General features: G+C 54.5%; 9 protein-coding genes across 9 annotated transcripts; 6 read left to right on the plus strand and 3 right to left on the minus strand.

Annotated features, from left to right (window-relative positions):
* Positions 1 to 346: 346 nt before the first annotated feature.
* Positions 347 to 1147, plus strand: N7498_001495 (6-phosphogluconolactonase; the record flags this gene model as incomplete). The annotated part of the gene is made up of 1 exon (XM_058448558.1): positions 347 to 1147. The coding sequence occupies one exon, from the start codon at positions 347 to 349 to the stop codon at positions 1145 to 1147; it is 801 nt and encodes a 266-aa protein (XP_058313969.1).
* Positions 1148 to 2089: 942 nt separating this feature from the next.
* N7498_001496 (uncharacterized protein) lies at positions 2090 to 3103 on the plus strand (the record flags this gene model as incomplete). The annotated part of the gene is made up of 1 exon (XM_058448559.1): positions 2090 to 3103. The coding sequence occupies one exon, from the start codon at positions 2090 to 2092 to the stop codon at positions 3101 to 3103; it is 1014 nt and encodes a 337-aa protein (XP_058313970.1).
* A 665-nt stretch (positions 3104 to 3768) lies between these two features.
* Positions 3769 to 7111, plus strand: N7498_001497 (WD repeat-containing protein; the record flags this gene model as incomplete). The annotated part of the gene is made up of 3 exons (XM_058448560.1): positions 3769 to 3926; positions 4020 to 6739; positions 6795 to 7111. The coding sequence occupies 3 exons, from the start codon at positions 3769 to 3771 to the stop codon at positions 7109 to 7111; spliced, it is 3195 nt and encodes a 1064-aa protein (XP_058313971.1).
* Positions 7112 to 7595: 484 nt separating this feature from the next.
* On the plus strand, positions 7596 to 9278 carry N7498_001498 (putative MYND domain protein; the record flags this gene model as incomplete). Its single annotated transcript, XM_058448561.1, has 1 exon — positions 7596 to 9278. One exon carries the CDS (start codon positions 7596 to 7598, stop codon positions 9276 to 9278), a length of 1683 nt encoding a protein of 560 aa, XP_058313972.1.
* Positions 9279 to 9564: 286 nt separating this feature from the next.
* On the minus strand, positions 9565 to 12078 carry N7498_001499 (pre-mRNA-splicing factor CWC22; the record flags this gene model as incomplete). The annotated part of the gene is made up of 1 exon (XM_058448562.1): positions 9565 to 12078. One exon carries the CDS (start codon positions 12076 to 12078, stop codon positions 9565 to 9567), a length of 2514 nt encoding a protein of 837 aa, XP_058313973.1.
* A 237-nt stretch (positions 12079 to 12315) lies between these two features.
* Positions 12316 to 12694, plus strand: N7498_001500 (dolichol phosphate-mannose biosynthesis regulatory protein; the record flags this gene model as incomplete). The annotated part of the gene is made up of 3 exons (XM_058448563.1): positions 12316 to 12318; positions 12371 to 12451; positions 12509 to 12694. The coding sequence occupies 3 exons, from the start codon at positions 12316 to 12318 to the stop codon at positions 12692 to 12694; spliced, it is 270 nt and encodes an 89-aa protein (XP_058313974.1).
* Positions 12695 to 13733: 1039 nt separating this feature from the next.
* Positions 13734 to 17153, plus strand: N7498_001501 (uncharacterized protein; the record flags this gene model as incomplete). Its single annotated transcript, XM_058448564.1, has 2 exons — positions 13734 to 13921; positions 13994 to 17153. The coding sequence occupies 2 exons, from the start codon at positions 13734 to 13736 to the stop codon at positions 17151 to 17153; spliced, it is 3348 nt and encodes a 1115-aa protein (XP_058313975.1).
* A 541-nt stretch (positions 17154 to 17694) lies between these two features.
* N7498_001502 (HD domain-containing protein) lies at positions 17695 to 18423 on the minus strand (the record flags this gene model as incomplete). Its single annotated transcript, XM_058448565.1, has 1 exon — positions 17695 to 18423. The coding sequence occupies one exon, from the start codon at positions 18421 to 18423 to the stop codon at positions 17695 to 17697; it is 729 nt and encodes a 242-aa protein (XP_058313976.1).
* A 626-nt stretch (positions 18424 to 19049) lies between these two features.
* On the minus strand, positions 19050 to 19728 carry N7498_001503 (uncharacterized protein; the record flags this gene model as incomplete). The annotated part of the gene is made up of 3 exons (XM_058448566.1): positions 19050 to 19204; positions 19256 to 19552; positions 19611 to 19728. 3 exons carry the CDS (start codon positions 19726 to 19728, stop codon positions 19050 to 19052), a joined length of 570 nt encoding a protein of 189 aa, XP_058313977.1.
* Between the last annotated feature and the right edge of the window lie 399 nt (positions 19729 to 20127).

Consider the following 20127-nt stretch of genomic DNA (forward strand, 5'->3'; position numbering starts at 1 on the left):
CAAACAAGCAACGTGATGACTATAGGTTAACGGGTGACAAACGTGGGAATGTGCCGATCATAAACCGGTTAATCGGATCTCATTGTTGGCAGCAGATAACGACATACGCGATAAAGTGCTATCCCCAGGGCCCTATAGGTTACCATGGGCCACGGGAAGGCCCGACGACGGTCAGTGTAGGTGACGGTAGATCGCTATAGGCGGAATGATAATGGTTCTCCGAGGACGACGTCATACACCTCGAGTGCGGTTTCTTTACTGCGGCATTGCCCCGCCCAGACCCCGCTGCTTTTCTTCCCTGTGAACCATCCATCTCCTCCACCGCTGAGACACAGATCGAGAGACCATGGCTACTGCTCAACCCAATCTCCTCAGCTTCCCCAGCACCGATGCTCTGGCGGAGCAATTGCGGCCCTACGTCCTCCGCTGCCAGGCTGCTGCTTTAGCCCGCCACGATACCTTCCGCATTGCCGTCTCTGGTGGCTCCCTGCCCACCGTACTGGCGCGCGCCCTGCTGGCTCCCGGCAATGGCTCCCCCGATGATACTCCGCAGTTCGACAAATGGCACATCTTCTTCGCCGATGAGCGCGCCGTGCCCCTCGACCACAAGGACAGCAACTATCTCCTGCTCAAGGACGAGTTGCTGAGCAAGATCCCCGCGGAGCTCGGAGCCCCGACCGTCCACCCTATCGACGAGAAGCACGTCCACGATGATGACCCCCAGGAGTTGGCCGACCTCTACCAGGAGGATCTGATGCGATCTTTCGCTGCCAAGGACAGCGTCAAGCTGCCCTTCTTCGACCTCATCCTCTTGGGCTGCGGCCCGGACGGTCACACCTGCAGTCTGTTCCCAGGCCACGACCTGCTGCGCGAGAAGGACGCCTGGGTGGCTGCCGAGAGCCACTCTCCCAAGCCCCCGCCCAAGCGTATCACTCTTACTCTCCCCGTCGTCACCTCCGCCATCAACATTGCTTTCGTCGCTACCGGTGCCGGCAAGAAGGATATCATGAAGGCGATTTTCGATACGGAGGAAGGACGTAGCCTTCCCTCCGCTCTGGTGAACCAGGGTGGTGGTGAGAAGGTGTGCTGGTTCACCGACCACGCGGCAGTGGATGGCGTCTCTTTCCCTCGCCGCGGCAACCTTTGAAGCCTTGTTTGTCTTTTTAAGCTTCTACTTGAAGGAGCCGTGATCCTGAAAGGAACTTTGAAAAAAGTCACCGGGGACTTGGCCGGACTGGTTGAAGATCCTGGCCGATGTCTGAGTAATGTGCACAGATGGGTCGGCTTCTCTGCAAATTGAATTCGGGCTGAGATCTCAATGTTCAAAAGTGGGATCCCCTTTTTTTCGCACCCTGGCCCCTGTTCAGGGCGACCAGGGTGCGCCTTGCGCTATAGACCGCAGTGATGAAAATAGAGTTTCCATGCCAACGAGCTGTTTCGTGAATCAAGTGTTCATCAAAATATAATGGGAAGTGTTAGTAAATTTTAGAAAATGTATAGCAGAATTGCGAGAGAAATGATAGATCATCCATGTTCAGGCGAGGCGAGGCGCAAGCTCCACCCTTTGTTTTGCCGCGATCGTCGCGACCCGAAGAACCGTTCGTGATCGACTTCCTAAACTCGGTCGACCTCGGGTTTTGGTGCGATGCTGCTCGTCCATGTATGACAATTGACGCCTCGCAATCATGCCCATTCCTACCCGCTCCGCTTCACTGCGCGACCCCCGGAAACCTGTCAGTCCCCTTCAGGAGATCCCCGCGATCTCCCCCAGCATTCCAGTCCCCTAACATGAAAGCTGCAGACCTCCAACATAGCACGCCTCGCGACAAATAGTGCGACGTCTAGCGGAATTCCCACGTCTTCGCGACCGACAAAAAATAGTATTCATCCTCCCTCTAATTCTTCGCCGGCCGAGGGCCTCTCGAAAGACCATGGGGCTTCCAACCAGGCCCGGGGACCGACACAGTCAATTAGGACCTTCTCCAAGATGGCCAGCAGGGACTCAGCAACGGCCCCGTCACCGTCTTCAGAGGTCCTGAATACTAAATCCACCTCTACTCCGAGACCTCCCTCTCCCAAAAAGACCAATATGCCACCGCCATCGCGTCCGATGCGGTCAGCTTCACTGCGACAACCTCCGGCAATTGGGGCCGGGCCACCAGCAGCTGTCCGAGGCCATGCGCGACATCGCAGTCAGATGGTTCCATCCCGTACGCAACCCATTCAACCAGACTCGACGCCAACAGCACAGAAATCCCGACCACACTTTTCATCATATCAACAGCACTATTCCCCTAAGAAGCCAACCAAGCCGCCCACCCCCACCCGCGGGGTTGACGCTGAGCCCAGTGGCCTGCTTATCCCTACATCTTGGCCGGATATCGCAGCCTTGCAGACAGAGCTCCTCCAACTCAGCCTGTTCCATTCAAAGTCACTTCAAAAGCATAATGATTGGAAAGCTGAATCGGAGACTTGCCTGCGCAGCAAATACGACGGTGTTGCTGGGCAATATCACTCCGTGCTGGAAGACGAGAAGATGCGCCAATCCCAGCTGAACGCGCAGGCATTGAGCGGTTGGCTCCAGAATTGTCATGACCATCGTGGCCCTCACGACTTCCCTCAGCAAATCCAGATACTCTCCCAGGTATTACAAGAAACCTCAGATCTTGTGACCACTGGAATGAGCGGGCGGTATAACCAGGTCGTCGAGACCTTTGAGCTATGGTTTGAGCAAGCGGAGTTGGTCCGGCACGACCGCGAATACTCGGGGCATGGCATTTCATTTGTTGATCCGCTCGATCAAGCCTGGAAGGAGGAGTTGCACGCTCTACATGTAAAGTTGGAGTTATGCCAGCGACAGCTTCAGAGTCTTGACATTTTAGGCTTTGGAGAGGTGGAGCGCTTGGGGCAATCGGCTCTCACTCGAGTCGCCCAGAGCCTTGCCGAGTCAATTCAGCTCATGATCCAGGAGATTAGTGCGATGCGCACTCTCGAGGCTGAGGTGATTCGTTCGGAAAGAGAGGCCGTCAGTCAACTCGTAGAGGGGCTGGCTAGCCCGCGAGACGTGAGGGCACCGCGGGTTGGGATATGGAATAATGTATGATTATATGGACGTGATAGCGATTCTCTGTATTTTATGATAGTGCACGGATAGCAAGGAGGACCTAATCTTTAACTTGAGAAGTCCGGCTGTACCGGTTCCTGGCAATGGCGGAGAAGTATATAGGAAAACACAGCCAAGTACACCACGTACACTGAACAAACCTCGGAATAGCTAATACCCAAAATTCACCTGCTACCACCCTACGACTCAATCTAAATGCGAATGGTGACCAAATCCAGGTGAATCCCCACATGCAACCCTAACGTTCACTCGAATCTATACAAGCCAATCTCAACCCGAGGCAAATCGGCTGAGTCAGCCCAACGAGTCTCGATTGCTCAAGGCCAAACCGGTTCTTTCGGGCTTATGCGACTTGCTTCTTCGGTCACTTCCCCGGCATCCAGACCGACTGGATTTCTCATCGCTTTTCTATCACTTTGACTTGTCCGACTTCCATCCGACCGGTCATCCATCTGCTAGGACGACCCGCTTGACCTTTCCGTTCCTGACGTCATCTACACTACTCATTTGGCCATCAACGCCAGAGAAAAAAAAAAAAAAAAAAGAGAAAGCGCAGTGAGGCTTGAAGCAGTCGCAGCCCGCCATGATCACCACTTACATATAGTCGAAGCTTTATCGCCGGCGACTACACCGAGATCACCATCATGAAGGACTCACTGTACGATCGTCTCTGGCGCCGAGAATGCGGGGAGCTATCGCCGACTACCGGGCTCCGAGAGCTTTACGGCTCTAACGAGTGGATTGACGACCTGGACATCGTAAATGAGCTTGGAGGACACACAGGATGTGTGAATGCTCTCAGGTATGTGTAATGCCCCCGCACCACAATTTTTGCGCTCCAACTGGCCGGGCTCGCTGCGAGATAAGTTGTCAGACCTTGCTAATGCCGTCTCAGTTGGTCCCATTCAGGTCGTCTCTTGGCTTCAGGCTCGGATGACCAGCATTTGAACGTATACTCATACCAACCCGAATCCTCAAATGCCCCCTTCTCGCTCAGCACCACCGTGGCCACGGGTCACAAGGCCAACATCTTCTCCGTCAAGTTCATGCCACATTCCAACGATCGCACCCTGATCACCTGTGCCGGTGACTCCCAGGTGCGCGTCTTCGACATCGAACACTCCACCAGCAACAGCAATACGAACGCCAATGCGACTTCGGCATTTGCGGCTTCGGCTCGGAGCCGACGCTTCAACAACTTCTTTGAAGGGACACGTTATTTGAGTGAAGGTAATACCAATGCTAGGGTCTACCGGAGCCATGCCGATCGCGTGAAACGGATCGTCACCGAGTCGTCGCCGTACCTCTTCCTCACATGTTCCGAAGATGGCGAGGTCCGACAGTGGGACTTGCGCCAGCCGTCGTCTGCGTACCCCTCGCCCCGGGGTGGCCAGGGCTTCATGGCCTACCGACCGGGCTTGGACCATGATGACTCAAACGTTCCTCCGCCACTTATCTCCTACAAAAAGTTCAGTCTTGATCTCAACACGATCTCATGTTCCCCTACTCAACCGCATTACATCGCCCTGGGCGGTGCCCATATGCACTGCTTTCTGCATGACCGGCGCATGCTTGGGCGAGATATCTCGGCCGAAAAAGGCACCCCCGACGTGGCCACCCCGATCGCTGGCAGTGTTGATGATGAGTTGATGGGTAAGGCGACTCGATGCGTGCGACGATTTGCACCCAGAGGCAAACGTCGTATGCGCCACCTTGACGATGGGCACATCACTGCATGCAAGATCAGCGATGCAAATCCGGATGAAATGGTAGTCAGCTGGTCTGGAGACCACATCTATAGTTTTGACCTGATCCGCAGTCCAGATGCCCGTGATACTTCATCTGAAGAGAGTTCGAAGTCAAAGGGCACAGGCGCGCGTCGCAAGAATGGTTCGCGAAACCGGAAGCGCAAGCGCGCGAAGCCCACATCAATGTCATCACAGGAGAGCGGCGACCGGCATCATTCTCGACGTCGGTCGGAAGATCCTGATACGTTGCACGTACAGTACGAAAATGGAGAGTCTTCCGATATCCCGTTCCGGGAAATTTCTGAGGGGGCTGAGACACCGGAGGGCATGCTCGAGCGTGCTAGGTACTCGGTGCTGAACGATGCTCAGCGTTTGAGCATGGATATTGCGAAAGGGCTTGTGAAGCTTCGACAGGCACTGTTCTCTCTTAGGGCGACTGCCAGGGAGGCTACGGAGTCTGAACAGTCAGACATAACGCCGTATTCCGATTCGTTCCGGACTGCTTTAGGCCTGGCATCCACGTACCTGCCCTTGATGGATAAAGTCATGCGGGAATGGACGTACCCGTTGAATCCATCTCAGGACACCGTTCGTTTTGAGCGATCTCTTCGCGAGAATCGTCAGGCCTCTTGGAGATTCGTGCAAGCTGCTGGAACTCTCGCGCGAGTGTTACTGCGCCCTACAGACCATTCAATGGCCCCGATAGACTTCGCGCAGATTTTCCCTGCACCAAATGAGGATGGTCATATTGACCGGGAGGCGCAGTTTGGATACGACTTCCTCAAGGCAATTCTTCTATGGCTGCAGGGGGGTCGACAAGAACTTCTTCGAGGTTTCAGACGCGGCTCTTGTGGTCCCAGAGTGTCTGGAAGATTTCCTCTGGATGCGGATGCTGACGAGGAGGCGATCGACAGCGTGCTTCTTCCTTACCTTCAGGACTTGGCTGGAGATAACTCCATCGTGAACGTGGATGCCTCGCGGTTTGAACAGGACTCTACGCGAATCGTCTTTCAGACCCAGAAAGCTGCCGTGACTGCATTCGGGAACGCCGTGAAGTTGCCTCTGGAGAACCTCGGAACCTCGGCTGCTCGCGTTGATAAGCGCCGCGTATCCAATCCCTCTTCCCAGGTTCGATCTCTTGACCGAGCCTCTGCAACTAGGTTCTGGATTCTGCGCGTAGGTCGAGGGATTTTGATGCAAGCTGGCAACGGTGTCAACTACTCGTTCGTCAACCGTGCTTTCGGCGGACTTCATACATCAGCTGTGGAATCCGACAGTGACATTGACGTGGAAAGATCCCAGAATGATGCCGAGGCCAACGAGGAGGAACAGGCAATTCGGACCATCAATCTCGTGAGATCTGGTGGCTCTGCGCGGGCAGCGGCTGACGCAACCTCGACACCTTCGGACGGTGACGAGGGCGAATCCTCCTCCGATGACGTCTTTGATCGCTTACCTGTGACCCATGAAAGCGACAGTGATAACGGTGAAGAAGGCGAAGAAGGCGCAGATATCAGCGACGTCGAGAGCGATGGGCACGACGGTGATGGCTGGCAGATGGACTTGGTCGGCTCGGATTCAGACGATTCAGAGGATTCAGAGTCCGACGAGCCTCTCTATCTACGGGGTGCGACTCGGAAATCACGAAGAGGCGATGTTGAACTGGACACACCCTGTTTCGCTCATACACGGGTGTATCGGGGTCACTGCAACATCAAGACTGTCAAGGACGTCAACTTCTTCGGACTAAATGACGAGTACGTGGTGAGTGGCAGTGACTCGGGCCATGTGTTCATTTGGAACCGCGAAACTGCCGAACTGGTCAATATCTTGGAAGGCGATAGCGAGGTCGTCAATGTCGTTCAAGGCGAGTCTTTGAGATCCCAGTTTTAATTATGGGCTTCTAACATGAGTTTATATAGGCCACCCTTATGAGCCGACCCTTGCGGTGTCGGGTATCGATAACACGATCAAGGTCTTCTCTCCAGACCGACACGCGCAAGAACAGGCTCGCCGAGGCCGCCATATTCTTGACCCGGACAACCCGGTCAATGCCCTCGGATCTACCGAGCTCAACCTGGGTGGCCTTCAAAGCCGCAAACGTCTCTCGGACAGCTATCGCATCATGAGCCAGAATGATGTCGACCGCCGCGGCGGTATGAGCGAAGCCTATATCACGGTAGAGTCTCCCAGTCCCCCATCAGGTGTCTCGGACATCCCAGAGGAATCCAGCTACTGACTTGCGAAAAGAGAAGTATGCTTGCTCGCCTTGCTGCTACCCTTCGGGGTCGGCAAGGAGGTGCCGGCGCTGTCGGTGGTCTCGGTGCTGGGCCCGGCGAAGGTGCCAGTGTCGTTCTCGACGATAATTGCCTGGTTAGTTATGCGATTTCATACCCATATCTGAAAGAAAACTGACTGGTCTGTAGGTGATGTGATCATGGGTCTGGAACAAAACCGGAGTAACTACATATTTTATTCATTCATAGTCAGATTGTTTCTTGGGGTGGGGCATTAGGGCGTTCTCTGGTGAAATCATTGGGACAAGCATCGAGAATGGCATTAACACTAGGAATGAGCTCATAATTTCGAATCTTCTTACCACGTCTATAGTTGCAAAATGTATAGGGCGCCCCGCTTCCCAAAGCGGAAAGCCCCACATCGAAAAATCCAAAGCGGGACTTTTATCGAAATGTCAACCGACGACTAGACAGCGCGCAAGTAAAATGGCCTCTGAATTGCTGCTGGCTCGCGCGCAGACAACTGCCCAGCTCTACGCCGACCCGCACAACCCACACCTGTACCTCGACCGAGCCCGTCTCTACGAAAAGCTCGGCTTCCCCGATCTCGCCGCCGCCGATGCCTACCGCGCACTCTCCCTGCTCGAATCTGTGGTGGATCCAGACGGATTCGAGTTTCACGCCAAGAAAGTGGTCAGTAAGCCCGCTAGCCAGAAGGACAATGGCGACGGGGGTGAGAACAAGGACGAGGACGAGGACGAGGACGAGAATGATGGGACGGTTCCCGTCACGCAGGAGGAATACAACGCGCTCATCGGCGAGGTTTATGCCGTGTTAGTGCGCAGTCTCGTACGTTGTGGATGTTATCGCGACGCCTACGAGTTTGGCGTGCGTGGTCTTGGTTTATTGCGCGATCTAGAGCAGGGTGGCTCATCGGCAACAACGGTCTTGAACGAGCAGATGGATCAAATCAAGACGATCTACAAGTTCCGCACGGATGCGCAGGGTGATATTGACCTGGATTCAATTGACTCTGCTGCCCTTCCGGCACAGGGCAGAGCCCGTCGAGTCCTCTATCCCTGGAACGAGCACGAGCCGGACCGTCGCGCTCCAGAGGAATTGCGTTTTTTGAACGAGCGACTCGCGGATATTGCGCCCAAGTGCGAGGTGCGCGCTGTCGCTCTGCCGGCGTTACATGACACCACAACCGACGAGGAAGAGGTCTCTGTGCAGCTCGGTCTCTTCGCGAAAGAAGATATCGCCGCGGACGAGATCATCCTGCGCGAGTCTTCGCTCCTGACGGCCACGAACCGCCTTCACGATGATCTGTGCGACGCTTGCAATGCGCCCCTCCCTGAACTGTCTGCCGCTGAACCGCCTGTCGGTTGCGAGGGGGGCTGCGCAGATACAGTCTTCTGCAGCCAGGCGTGCCACGACAAGGCGCAGAGTATCTACCATGGGGCCATTTGCGGCCTGGAAGATGGACTTGAGTCTATTGGAAAGGATATTCCCGACCCCAAGGATAAAGCAGATTATCTGTACCTGCTGCTCCTCGGTCGTGCCCTGGCTATGTCCGCCACGCAGGACGTGGATGCACTAGAACTGCCGGAAGTGAAGTATATTTGGGGTGATTTCCACGATTTCGATCTTCAAACTGCGAGCGCAGGCGACGCCGCTACTCTGCCATTCTCTTTCCAACTCAATATTCTTCAACCGACTCGTTTCCTTGAGGAAATGGAAATTGATCCCTACGCCTCGCTCCCCCGCTACGACACTTGGGTGTTGAATACCCTTTACGCCAAGTTCCGTGGCACTGCCTCTGGTCGTCTGTCAACGTGGGATGGAGGTCCAGAACTATGTGCAGTGCACCCGCTCTGGTGCCTGGCGAATCACTCCTGCGATCCGAACGTGTGCTGGGAATGGGGTGGAGAAATTACTTTCCGAGTTCGGGGCAACGAGGAGACAGCGGTTTGGTCAAGAAAGAAGAGTGATGGGACCATCGAGATGAAGCCTCTTAAGGCTGGTGGTATTGCCAAGGACCAGGAGATTCTGAATCACTATTGTGATATTGCGTTGCCAGTCAAGGAGCGCAGGGAGTGGGCTTCTGGTGCATTGGGTGGGACGTGTCGCTGTGACCGATGCGCATGGGAAGCTGGTGAGACTGAATAGGCGGTTCATTGGGATAGTGCATTACATAGACGTGTTGGTGCGGAAGATACCCAATAGACTTGGCTTTGGTTAACTATCAATGGCATATGCATGATATCTGGGGATTGCCTCAGAAAAGGCGAAAAGACTTTGACTAAAATACACCGATTGAGTTCGTTCCTTGTTCCTAGCACCAGATAAAACCCCCGAAGGAAAATGAAAGCACAGCCTCGACATGACCATATGCAGCCAACGTAATCATTCTTACATGCCAAAGCCCCAAATTATATTGCCGTCGACGCAAGGTTTACCTTCGGCGAGGTGGTGTTCGCGAATAGCTTCGTCCCCGTGAAACATCCCTGCGCGGTGGGCTGCGGGAGCGGGAGACAGACTGATCGCGGCCTCGACGAGGCGGAGGGGATACCGACTTCGACGAGTGCCGCCTGGAACTCTTGGATGCAGGTACACGAGGAGGCGTGACAGATCGAGAGACCGATCTTGAGCCGCTGCGATTGCGCCGGCTGGCGGGAGCTCCGCGGCGCGGCGGGGTGACGGATCGAGAAGCCGAGCGGCGAGACCTATACGGACTGCGGCTAGGAGTCCGGCTAGGGGTGCGGCTGGGACTGCGAGGGTCGTAGGAGCGCGCGCGACCACGTCTTGGGGGTGTGCGCGACCTGGATACGGGTCGATCCGCTGGCGTTCGGGATCGAGATCGACTGTGAGATGCGTCGCGTCGACTGCGGCGAGGGGACCGCGAACGCGATGGCGTGTAGCTCCGACCCCGCGAAGAGGGCGTGATGGAGCGAGAGTAAGAGCGACCACGGTCCCTGGAAGGAGAACGGGAGTAGGAATAGGAGCGGGAGCGAGACCGGGATCGAGAGGAGTATGAGGAGTAAGAGGAGCGCGATGGCGAGCGCGACGCGGCTGCTGGCAAGGCGGGCACAGTGGGCCGGGGTAGGTTCTTGAGATGCTCGCGCATGTCTTCGGTCAATATACCCATGCCAATACTGGTGAAGTAGTTGACCGAGAAGCGGGTGTGTCGCGGATTCTCCGTAGGGAAGAGACCCTCGAAACTTGGTCGCAGAATCTCGTCTCGGAACCGGGACTGCAAAGCCGGCAGGCCCATGTGCTCCGCAAGATCCTGGAACAAGATCTTGATGAAGATACGGCTGCTGGAGGTGGTTTCCTCTTCGTTGAGATGAATTACCGAGAGGACATGCCAGCCAATGGCATCGTTGCTAATCATGTGTCCGAAGAAGCGTGCGATGTTGCGTAGACGGTTCGTTTCGTATCGGTGAATGGTGTCGTAGTATTTGGCAAATGCAGCCTCGAACAAGTCCGACCAGAGCCGGTTGATCTTTGCGAATCGCTCTCCGATCAGACCGTAGAACTTGGAGTATGTTCGTTCCTGGGAGCAACACTCGATAATCATCGACGGCAGTTCTGGCTCGAGACCGGCCGGCAGATTGATCTTCATCAATTTGTGACAGCATTCTTCGAAGTCGATGCTAGACATGATCGTCAGGTAGATCGTCCGGCGCAAATTAACCAGGTCAGTGTTGCTCTGGTCCTTGATGTCCATCTTTTGCTCCTCCTCGTCTGTTTCTTCGTCTGAGCTCTCGTCCTCACCATCCTCGTCGTCCTCGTCACTGTCCTCGCCTAGGATTTCGGCCTTGAGCTTTTTGTAGGCTTCCTCGTGTTGTTCCCACTCCGGATCAAATTTGAAGATGTTGAGTGTGTCCTGAGTCTCAATCTCATCGTCCAAGCCGAGGCGATGAGTAATCTGATCTTCTTCCTCCACCAGATCGAGCTCCTCCTTAACCGCTGGGTTGTCCTTGTACCGATCCTTGCGCACCTGGAAAAGAACCTCAATCATGTATTGGATGCGCTTGTCGATATCGGCCTCGTGAAGGATGTTTCGGAACTGGTCGAATACCGCTAGCGCAATCGGAGGGTTCATTTCCTCCAAATGCTGGCCAACTTCTCGGGTGAGCCCGACGGCGATTTCCACGCTGTCATCCGTGGGCTTGTGGAGAAGAAGTAACAAAATCTGAGCGGCCAACATCTCATGGGCAACCTGCTGGTTGCACAGATGAGCGATGAAAGTCGTGGACGAAATGCAGACGGCTTTGTCGTTTCGCTTGAATGCCTTGCGGAATTGAATGATCAGTCGGGACAGCAACAAGTCTCCGACCTGCGGAAGTTTGGTGTTGACAATTGCCGCCATCGCAGCATAGATAGGTGTAAAGGGCAAACTGGCCGCCTGTGCCTTCATGATGGAACGGCAAAACAAGCCCCGTCCTCGAACCAGGTTTTCTCCAAACAGTTCGGGAACGATGAACTTGATGTTGGAGACGTTGACCTTGTTGATCAAACCATTGATCGACTTTTTCAAAGCCTCCCATGCCATGCGCTGGTACTCTTTGCTCGTCTTATCCGTGATCTGCGCCTGTAGGGCGCGGAGTCGGGCCGGGGGGATGTATGTTCCACCTGAGCGCATATTCAGAAGTTTTTCGTATTCTGCCTTTGCAGAAGCCTGTTTCTCCTCGTCGGTCATCGGCTTTCGAGCCTTTTCCTTCCTTTCATGTTCGCGAACACGCTCTGCAAGCTGTCGCTCTCGCTCGATCGCGCGCTCATCATCAAGGGGAGGGACCTCGCCATCTTCCCGATGAGAACCACCCGGTGGCGAGCGACGTCGGTTTGGCGACGGAGACCGCGACGGGGGCGAACGTTTTCGAGAGGCTGCGCCTGGCGAAAATGCGGCGCCCGGGGGAGGAGTGGGCACACGGACCGCCGACTGCAGAACGACCGGATCCGACATGATGCAGAGTCAGAGTCTCCGGTAATTCGGATGGGGAGAAGGAGGAGAGGTAACACCGGGGGCGCGGTGGATGCGAGTCTCACGCAGATCCGTGAAAGCTCTAGTGCGAGTCACGTGACGGGAGGCCAGGTAGGAACAATAAACGGGACGGGAGCTCCTGACCGTTCGCCCTTGGCTGTTCGCATCGTCTTCTCCGGGAATTCGCGTGTGTTTTCTGCTACTTTGAATTCATCAATAATGGTACTGTGCTCGTTCCGATTGTCGTGTGTCTCGTATACTGATTGTTGTTCAGCTGGGCCAACTTGTCGGTTCCGCCATGCTCTTGGCCGCAACCGCAATCTTCCTTTACTACACAGCCTGGACGCTGTTGATGGTATGCATTCTGGAACTCGTTACTTCTCAATCGCTTCTAACTCATCTCATATGATAGCCCTTTGTCGACCCCGGCCACCCTCTCCACGACCTCTTTCCTCCGCGTGTTTGGGCCATTCGCATCCCCGTCATCCTGGCCCTCCTGGGGTCCGCCGTGGTGGGCACTTTCATAGGCATTGTGATGATCAACAGCAACAAGAAGAAGGCCGCCAAGGCCAAGGCTGCGGCAAAGAAGAAGACTTGAAGGGGATCAGGAGAATCGACGCGACTACTGGCCCTCGGGCACTGTACCATCACTTGTGCATACCCGGAGAAAGAGCAGACCGACACCGAGACTCGTCTCGTCTAATAGGCAAAATAATCAAGTTGAAACAAGTTCGAGTTCCAGTTCAACGGGGTCCTTACCCCGTGCTTCCAAGTATGCGTTAGGACGAGCCCTCGGCAAATGATCGGACATCGTTCATCTGGAGCTGATTCGCGTCATGGTTCCCGGATGCCCCGTGACCTACCACGGTCCCCACATGGGCAACTCTGCCTAAATGAGTAAATGAGGAAATCAAGGCGGCTACGTTCGGACTCCTATTTGGGCGAAGTGGCCCACGGATGTAAGGTGGCCATGCGTGCTTAGATAAGGGGTGCACAATACCGTGATACAGTGGCCAAAGAGAGTGTGTCATAGGCAGGTAGAACCCCGAAAAGCAAGTAAGCATAGCTAGCTAGGTATGATGCATGGAGGTGACCTGCCCGTGTGTTCAGCCGGGGAATGACGGGGTCAGCCCCTCGCCCTCTCTGACTCAGGTACCGCGTTACCCCCCTCTTTCTTATCGGAGATCGGCCTCTTCTTCCCCTCATCATCTACTCTTTCTCTCTCCGACTCTACTATACAATATATCTGGCTTCTCGGCACCCGCTGGATTACCGTGTCCAGTGTAGTGCTGTGTGACGCCTATCGCTCTTATCAAAGCTTCCCCCGCGTATCCCAAGAGCGACTCCGCTCTAGACCGCCGTCTACCCGAACCGCGATCAGCACTGCGACAAGGGTTCGCGCTGCAATAGGTAGGTGGCTACAGAACCTTGCAAATCTGATCAAGGATTTGTTCTTCGTGAAAGAGCCGTTGAGTAATGAGATAGCTCGTGTCAGGTTCCCACCTTTGTACTTCCCCCGCTTGGTCTCCCCCCACGCGAACAGACCGGTTCGCCCCCCGTTCTCAGACCTCACCACAGGTTCTGAGAGCGGTTCTCAGTGCTCTGATATTTGCCTTTCTGAGGCATCCTCCAGTTGAATGCCCCCGGCCGCACCTGACGACCTCATCCGCCAGCACAGCCGGTCCCTAGAAGACGACCACTCTTTCTCCCCGGATCAGAACACCGTCGTTCAGGAGCATGAACCAAGTGGAAAGAGTAAAAAGAAGAAGGCTAAAAAGGCCGCTAAAGCGGCCAAAGCAGCAACGGCATCCCCGCCAGATGATGTGTATGTGTTCACGATGCATTCTCGATCGGTTTCATCGGTACCTAAATATCAGCTCGCTGATTTGACGTTTAGGACGAATACGTCGGTACCTGCATCGGTACCTACGTCGGTGCCTGCCCAGGAAGAGCCGTCCTCATGCCCTGACCAAGCTCTGGATCTTGATGGTTCCCTGGACGAGCACCATGATTATCCCGACGAACGTCGAGCTCATCCCAACGTAACCTCGCCCGTCCTCGACGCCCTGGGATCAACCGAGGAAACCGCGGACCACGACCTTAACAGCCGCACCGACACCTGGGCTCAGTCCATACCATATGGCAAGAGTCCTCCTACTGATTTGATTGATGGAGATCTTCCCCAGGAATCACCAATCAGCTTTCCTACAATTCAGGAAAGAGGGGGCTTCAGCCAACCTTCCTCGGCTTCTCCTCCAACTCGAATCCGACCTTTTAGTTACGGAAGCGGTTACCGAAGCAGTATGCACTCCAGACAGCAATCGGTAGATAGGCGAAAGAGCCATTCTTATGGAAGTCCCATGAGTAATCTGGCTCCACCACCTCATATGCCCCAGGCCCATTTCTACGGAGCGCCAGACATCGATCTTCCAACCCAGAAACTTCCTGCCACGGATGGGGCCCACTCATTCTGCGCCTTCGATACTCTCCCAAGTGCGTCGTCCAAGGCACCACGAGCGTGTATGAATGTACTTCTGGTGGGAACCGATGGCGGTGTGGAAGTACACGCCATCGAAGACCGTCGAACTCGTCTTGTCGGGCAGATAACAGGCCTCAATGGTCGAATTCTCGAGGCAAAGATTTTACCGGGTCACATATCCAATGATCTACTTGCTTCGCCCCAACCCCACGTGGCTGTGATCATTCATGGACCACTCCCACCGAACGAAGAAGAAGGTCGCGTTTCGTCTGCTGCGTCTGAGATGAACGATGTTCCACCTTCGATGGCACGTGGTCCCTCCAATGATAGACGCTCAGCCAGAGACGACAAGTCATTTTACCAGACCAGAGTTGAGGTCTACTCCCTGCGATCGGGTGATCACCTTGCAACATTATTTGCAGGCAAACCGGTCCCGTCATTGGAGAATCTTCCGGGTCTCCCGTCCTTGGCACCTTCGCCTGTGGGGAGCCTGAAACTCTTCAGCAGCAGAAACTATGTAATTGTTGCCTCCGGAATCAGTGGGGAGGTCTACATCTTCAAGCATTCCTCTTCTGGGACATATCAGTGCTTGGGCAAGACTTGGACCAACGTTCAGACCGGAGAAGCTCGTCGTTACTCCACCTCCTCGAGCTCTACTGATCCTGATGGGTCTCACCATGACCTGCCTCGTACCTCCATCTCCGAGAGACCAATTCTGGCCGTGCAGGGAAGATGGCTGGCGATGGTACCTCCGTCCTCCTCTTACCGTGCATCGATTCAGGGGATCGTCCCTCCGAGTTTGCTGCATGGCAAAGTTCACGGAATGGAGACTCGCAGTCCACCAACTGTGCCATCGGTCAACTGTGCGACGGATGTAGGCGATGGAGAGAGCATCTTCGATAAATTTGCCAGGGGTGTTACACAGGAGCTGGTGAAAGGCGCCCGTTGGATGGGTGATCAAGGCCTTCAAGCGTGGAACAATTACTGGAACAATCAGCAAGGTACTGGCACGCCTCCGCCACGGCCCATACGAACCACGGACGCCCAAGCTCAGGGTTATGGTCTCTTTCCACCTACCCATGCACAGGATACCCAGACCATTTCATCGTCTGAGCCCGATGCAGTCTCCATCCTCGACCTGAAGAGATTCGATGACGGAATGGATGCGAAGGCTGTTCCCTTCCACCCTGTGGCGACTTTCCAGGTTCCCAATGGTTGCAGTTTCCTTTCGCTCTCTCCTAATGGCTTGATGCTGTTCACAGCCAGCAAGAAAGGTGATGTTCAATACGTTTGGGACTTGATGCAACTCAGACATTGCCGAGCTATGGCTTTCATGGCTGAAGATCAGGCTGGCCAAAGCCCCAATGTGCGACAGGTCGCACGATACGCCCGGTTGACCACGTCTAGTATCGTTGATGTCATTTGGACTGCTCCTCTCGGGGATCGACTGGCCATAATCACTCGTAAAGGCACCATTCATGTGTTTGATCTGCCTCGAAGCGCCTTCCAGTGGCCTCCTTTCCGGCGAGCTCGACCTGCGGGGAAGAAGTCGCCTAAAGTTGACCCGATCGGTGATGATCCTGTAGGACAGGGGCCCGCTGGAAACCCGTTGTCGGCAGCAATGAATTTTGTCGGTGGCAAGACACAGCCATTTTTCTCTGTCGTCAAAGGTCGTGTGCCGTCAACTGGTACTGCATTCCCTAAAGTAAGTGGGTTCGCACTACCGACTGCCGCGAGTATCAAGGGTGGTAAGGTTGTTGCGGCTGGCCTCAGCAAGTCCATGGGTGCAGCAGCGTCAGGTACCGTCCATTCACTTCGGCATGTGGGAGAAAATCGACTTCACTTGTCTGGCCTCGCCCGTCACCCGGCCCCTTCTCGCGTCATTTGGATTTGCAGCAAAGGACACATTTTCCTGGGCATGGTTGATGATGGGCACTTCAAATTGTACCGTCTAAAGCAAGCCGCAAATGCCCACAAGAGTCGCCAATTCCATTCCGTTGTCGGTGGGAAAGAGAGTCAATTCAAGCTTCCTGCCATTTTTCAAAGTGTCTGTGGGCCGGCACCTCTCCTCGCACACGACCCGGGACAGGTAGTCCAGGCGTCTCTGCTCTTGCCATCTGTCAGTTCGCAGCCATCCAATGCTGGGAAGGCTTTTTGCCAGCCGCTCTCACAGGCAGAGATTGAGACGAACACACCGTACCAGCCTTTCCATACGGACCAGCGAGTTGGTCTCCACGTTTTTACCTCTGAAGCAACTGACCCAACCATGTTGGCCCCTGTTGACCAATGGGTCTTTGGCAATGATATTTCGACAACCAAGGTGCACGTGAGATCGTACAGCAACAGTGGTGATGATCAGGGTGATGATGAGGACGAAATGGGCGCCATCCACGGCCACTCCTTTGGCGCAGGCGGCGACATGGAGAACCTCATCTCTCTCGGGAACAGCACCGGCAACGTCGAGGAAGTGGTCATCACCACCCGACGCAAGAAGAAGCATAGCACTCCACTCAAGGCGGACGACGGTTTCTTCGAGGACGATTGCGAGGTTCTCGACTTTGCACGAGACCGAGTTTGATCCCTTCCCTTGTTTATTTTTTTCTTTTCTTGACATTTCGGTGATTTAGATACAGTGCTCGCGCGGCGTTGGAGAATTGCAAGTGGCGTTTGTGGTTTGCGTCTTTCCCTCGAATTATAACTCCCAAATTGCATCAGACATCCTGAACTCTGGATTATCTGCTGGTTTGTGCGTTTTGCGTTTTGCGTTCTGCTCTCTGCTCTCTGCTCATGCTCTCATGCGTTCTTGACGATTCGACGCTGCTCACAGAAACCCAAATACCCAAACCTGTACTTTTGATTTACTCGCATTTCGATAGATGGAGGCTCCTCGACATTTCTTTTCTCTGCGTTCTCTTTTCTTCGCTGTGAGGATCCTTTCCTCGGACGGTCTCTACCGAGGCACGGCGCTTGAATCTCACGGGGATATTCATTCTCTCCACTACGTTCATAGGTTGAACATGCAACTCACTCGGGCCGAGAACGGTCCGTGCACATCAATACAGGGGTCTCAAGCTCCCATGATATTCAACATAGATCATTTTCGAATATTCTCGAGTGCTTTAGACAGTAGAATAAGATACCTCCATCTCCTCCTCCCACCAACCCCTAAACACTCTCAATCTCTCCGTCCGCACACCAGCCATCTTTTTTCCCGTCTCCGTCTTCATCATTCCCTCCAATTTCTCCAGCTTATCCCCGAAATGTTCAATCGAGTTGTTCATATCCCATTTCCCACCATCCCGGACAAATTTCCGCCCCTGTGCCCCGAGGAACGTGAACGTCCGTCCGATGCCAATGGCCCCAATTGCATCCAGCCGGTCTGCATCCTGCACGACCGCCAGCTCCGGATATCCCTCGTCGATGAGGTGCAAGATCACACTCGGGTCCTTGCATTCCGTTGTATAGGATACGTGCGAGACAACCGTCTGCACTTTGGAGGCGAGATCCGCCGGAGCTCCGTGTTTGAGAAGCGCGACTTCGACCATTGTCTTGGGGTCGAGTGAGTCGGCATCGGACGCTGTCGCAGACGACAGCTTGGGCAGATATTTCCTGTCTCCGATATCGTGCAGTAGAGCCGCCAGCTTGACGACCGCCGCATCGAGTTTCTTGGTCGGGTGCAGGGCCTGCTCGCCCTGGAGAATGACCAAGGCCATGTTCACCACGCGGTGGACGTGGGCTGGGTTGTGAGACGGGTCGTGGCCAGACATACAGGAATCGACGAAGGCGGACATGGAGCTGTATAATGTCTGGAATTGCTCGCTGGTTGCTTCCATGGCTGGTAACGCCATGTTTGCGGCGTTCTATATAGAGGATGGTCTAGAAACGGGGTTTTATGGCGTTGTAGATTTTATAGTAGCTTCACAGAGAGTTCGACAAGAATCGTGCCCGACAACTCGATATGCCAATGTTGTTGAGTGGGGTGCCCAGGTGGTGGGAGGTGGATATATACACAGAGCAGTTAAAACTCGTACACATCTTGGCGGTGAGTCAACTCTAACCTTCCCGCGTCTAGCTTACTCCCTGCAAGCAACTGCAGTTCGCGCTGTCGACTCGGTGCACATTCAAATGTCAGGGAGGACAATGCCGCTCCCCACCTTGGGAGCCAAACTCCAAAAGCCCGGCAGCACTGCACATATCCTATCTTAACGTGGGGAACACGGTGGGGCAGGATCTACACGTCGTAAAGTGATCTACGCCAAAAATTGGCCATGGAATGCGTCTACAACGTTGAAAATGTCCTGATGTAGATGGAAAGCCCTCCTCCGGGGTAAATTATTGTCAAGTCATTCACAGGTATCAAAGGTTATTGCACATGCAGAAAGAAAATTAAATGGGCCGCAGACGAATTGCAAGACCCGAATACATCACTCCACGGCATAGGTACGAAAAGACTCATCGTTTGTTATGAAGCAGCTTACAGAGCGAAAGCAGCAACGACGAGGCCGAAGAGACCGGCGCTCGAGGCACCCAGCTTGACATTGGCGGCAGCGTTGGTGGACTTGACGACGCCAGTGTTGGTGCTGGTGCCGGAGCCGGAGCCGAAGGTGCTGGAGGCATCGTTGTTGGAAGCTATAGATGGAATTAGCTTGAAGTAATTCTGTGGAGATGATTGGAACATACAATCAGAGTCAGAAGTCGTAGTGGCGGTAGCCCAGGTGCTAGTGGTAGTGGCAGTGGCAGTGCCGGTGGTAGTGTCAGTGAAGGTAGTGGAGCCGGTCTCGGTAGCCGCAGTGCCCGTGGCGAGGAAGTGGGAGTTGAAACAGTTCTGCTGGCACTCGGTGTACCTCTTGGTGTCGGCGGGGGTACCGGTACCCTGGGGGCAGGCAGCAACACATTTGTTGGTGTCGTTGGCCTGGCTCTCGCTGGGGCAAGGAACCTTGTAGCAATCAGCGACGCAGCAACGCTCAGTAGTGCGACCTATACCAAGAAACAGGTTAGACCAGAAAACGAAGAATGCGGGGAAGCTGGTACTTACACTTGTTGGCACACGACTGCTCGGGAGTGAGGGTCACAGTGGCAGTCTGCGCGGTGGTGGTGGTCTCCGCTGCGGCGAGAGCCAGCAAGGTGGAGATGGCAAGGATGTTGAACTTCATGATGAAAGTGTAGAAAGATTGAATGAGAGTACAGAATGTAGGGTCTTTTCAAAGAGTAACGAGTGACTGGGATGGAGGAAGAAAGATGAGGGACGAGGGAAGAGGGCAGAAGGAAAGTGAGCTTTTAAGTAGATACTGAGGACAGAGCATGAAAGCCGCAACCTGCAACCTTCAACCTTCAACCTGCAAACCTGCAAACCTGCAACCCTGCAACCCTGCAACCCTGCGTCGGTATGTTGGACTTGGTTTCCCTCGATCCAATTACAAGGCACCAATCGACCCCAGTAGCCCCAAACCAGGAGACCAAAAAGAAAGTGGCGTGGGCTCCTCATTCGCCGTGTCTGGGATTGAGCTCCGCGACCCGGCTTGTTTCTCTCTCGCGTTTCGCTGTCTACCATG

Source organism: Penicillium cinerascens (assembly GCF_028974065.1).
Source record: "Penicillium cinerascens strain IBT 15544 chromosome Unknown contig_16_segment0_segment0, whole genome shotgun sequence".
In the NCBI taxonomy this organism is placed as follows: Eukaryota; Fungi; Ascomycota; class Eurotiomycetes; order Eurotiales; family Aspergillaceae; genus Penicillium; species Penicillium cinerascens.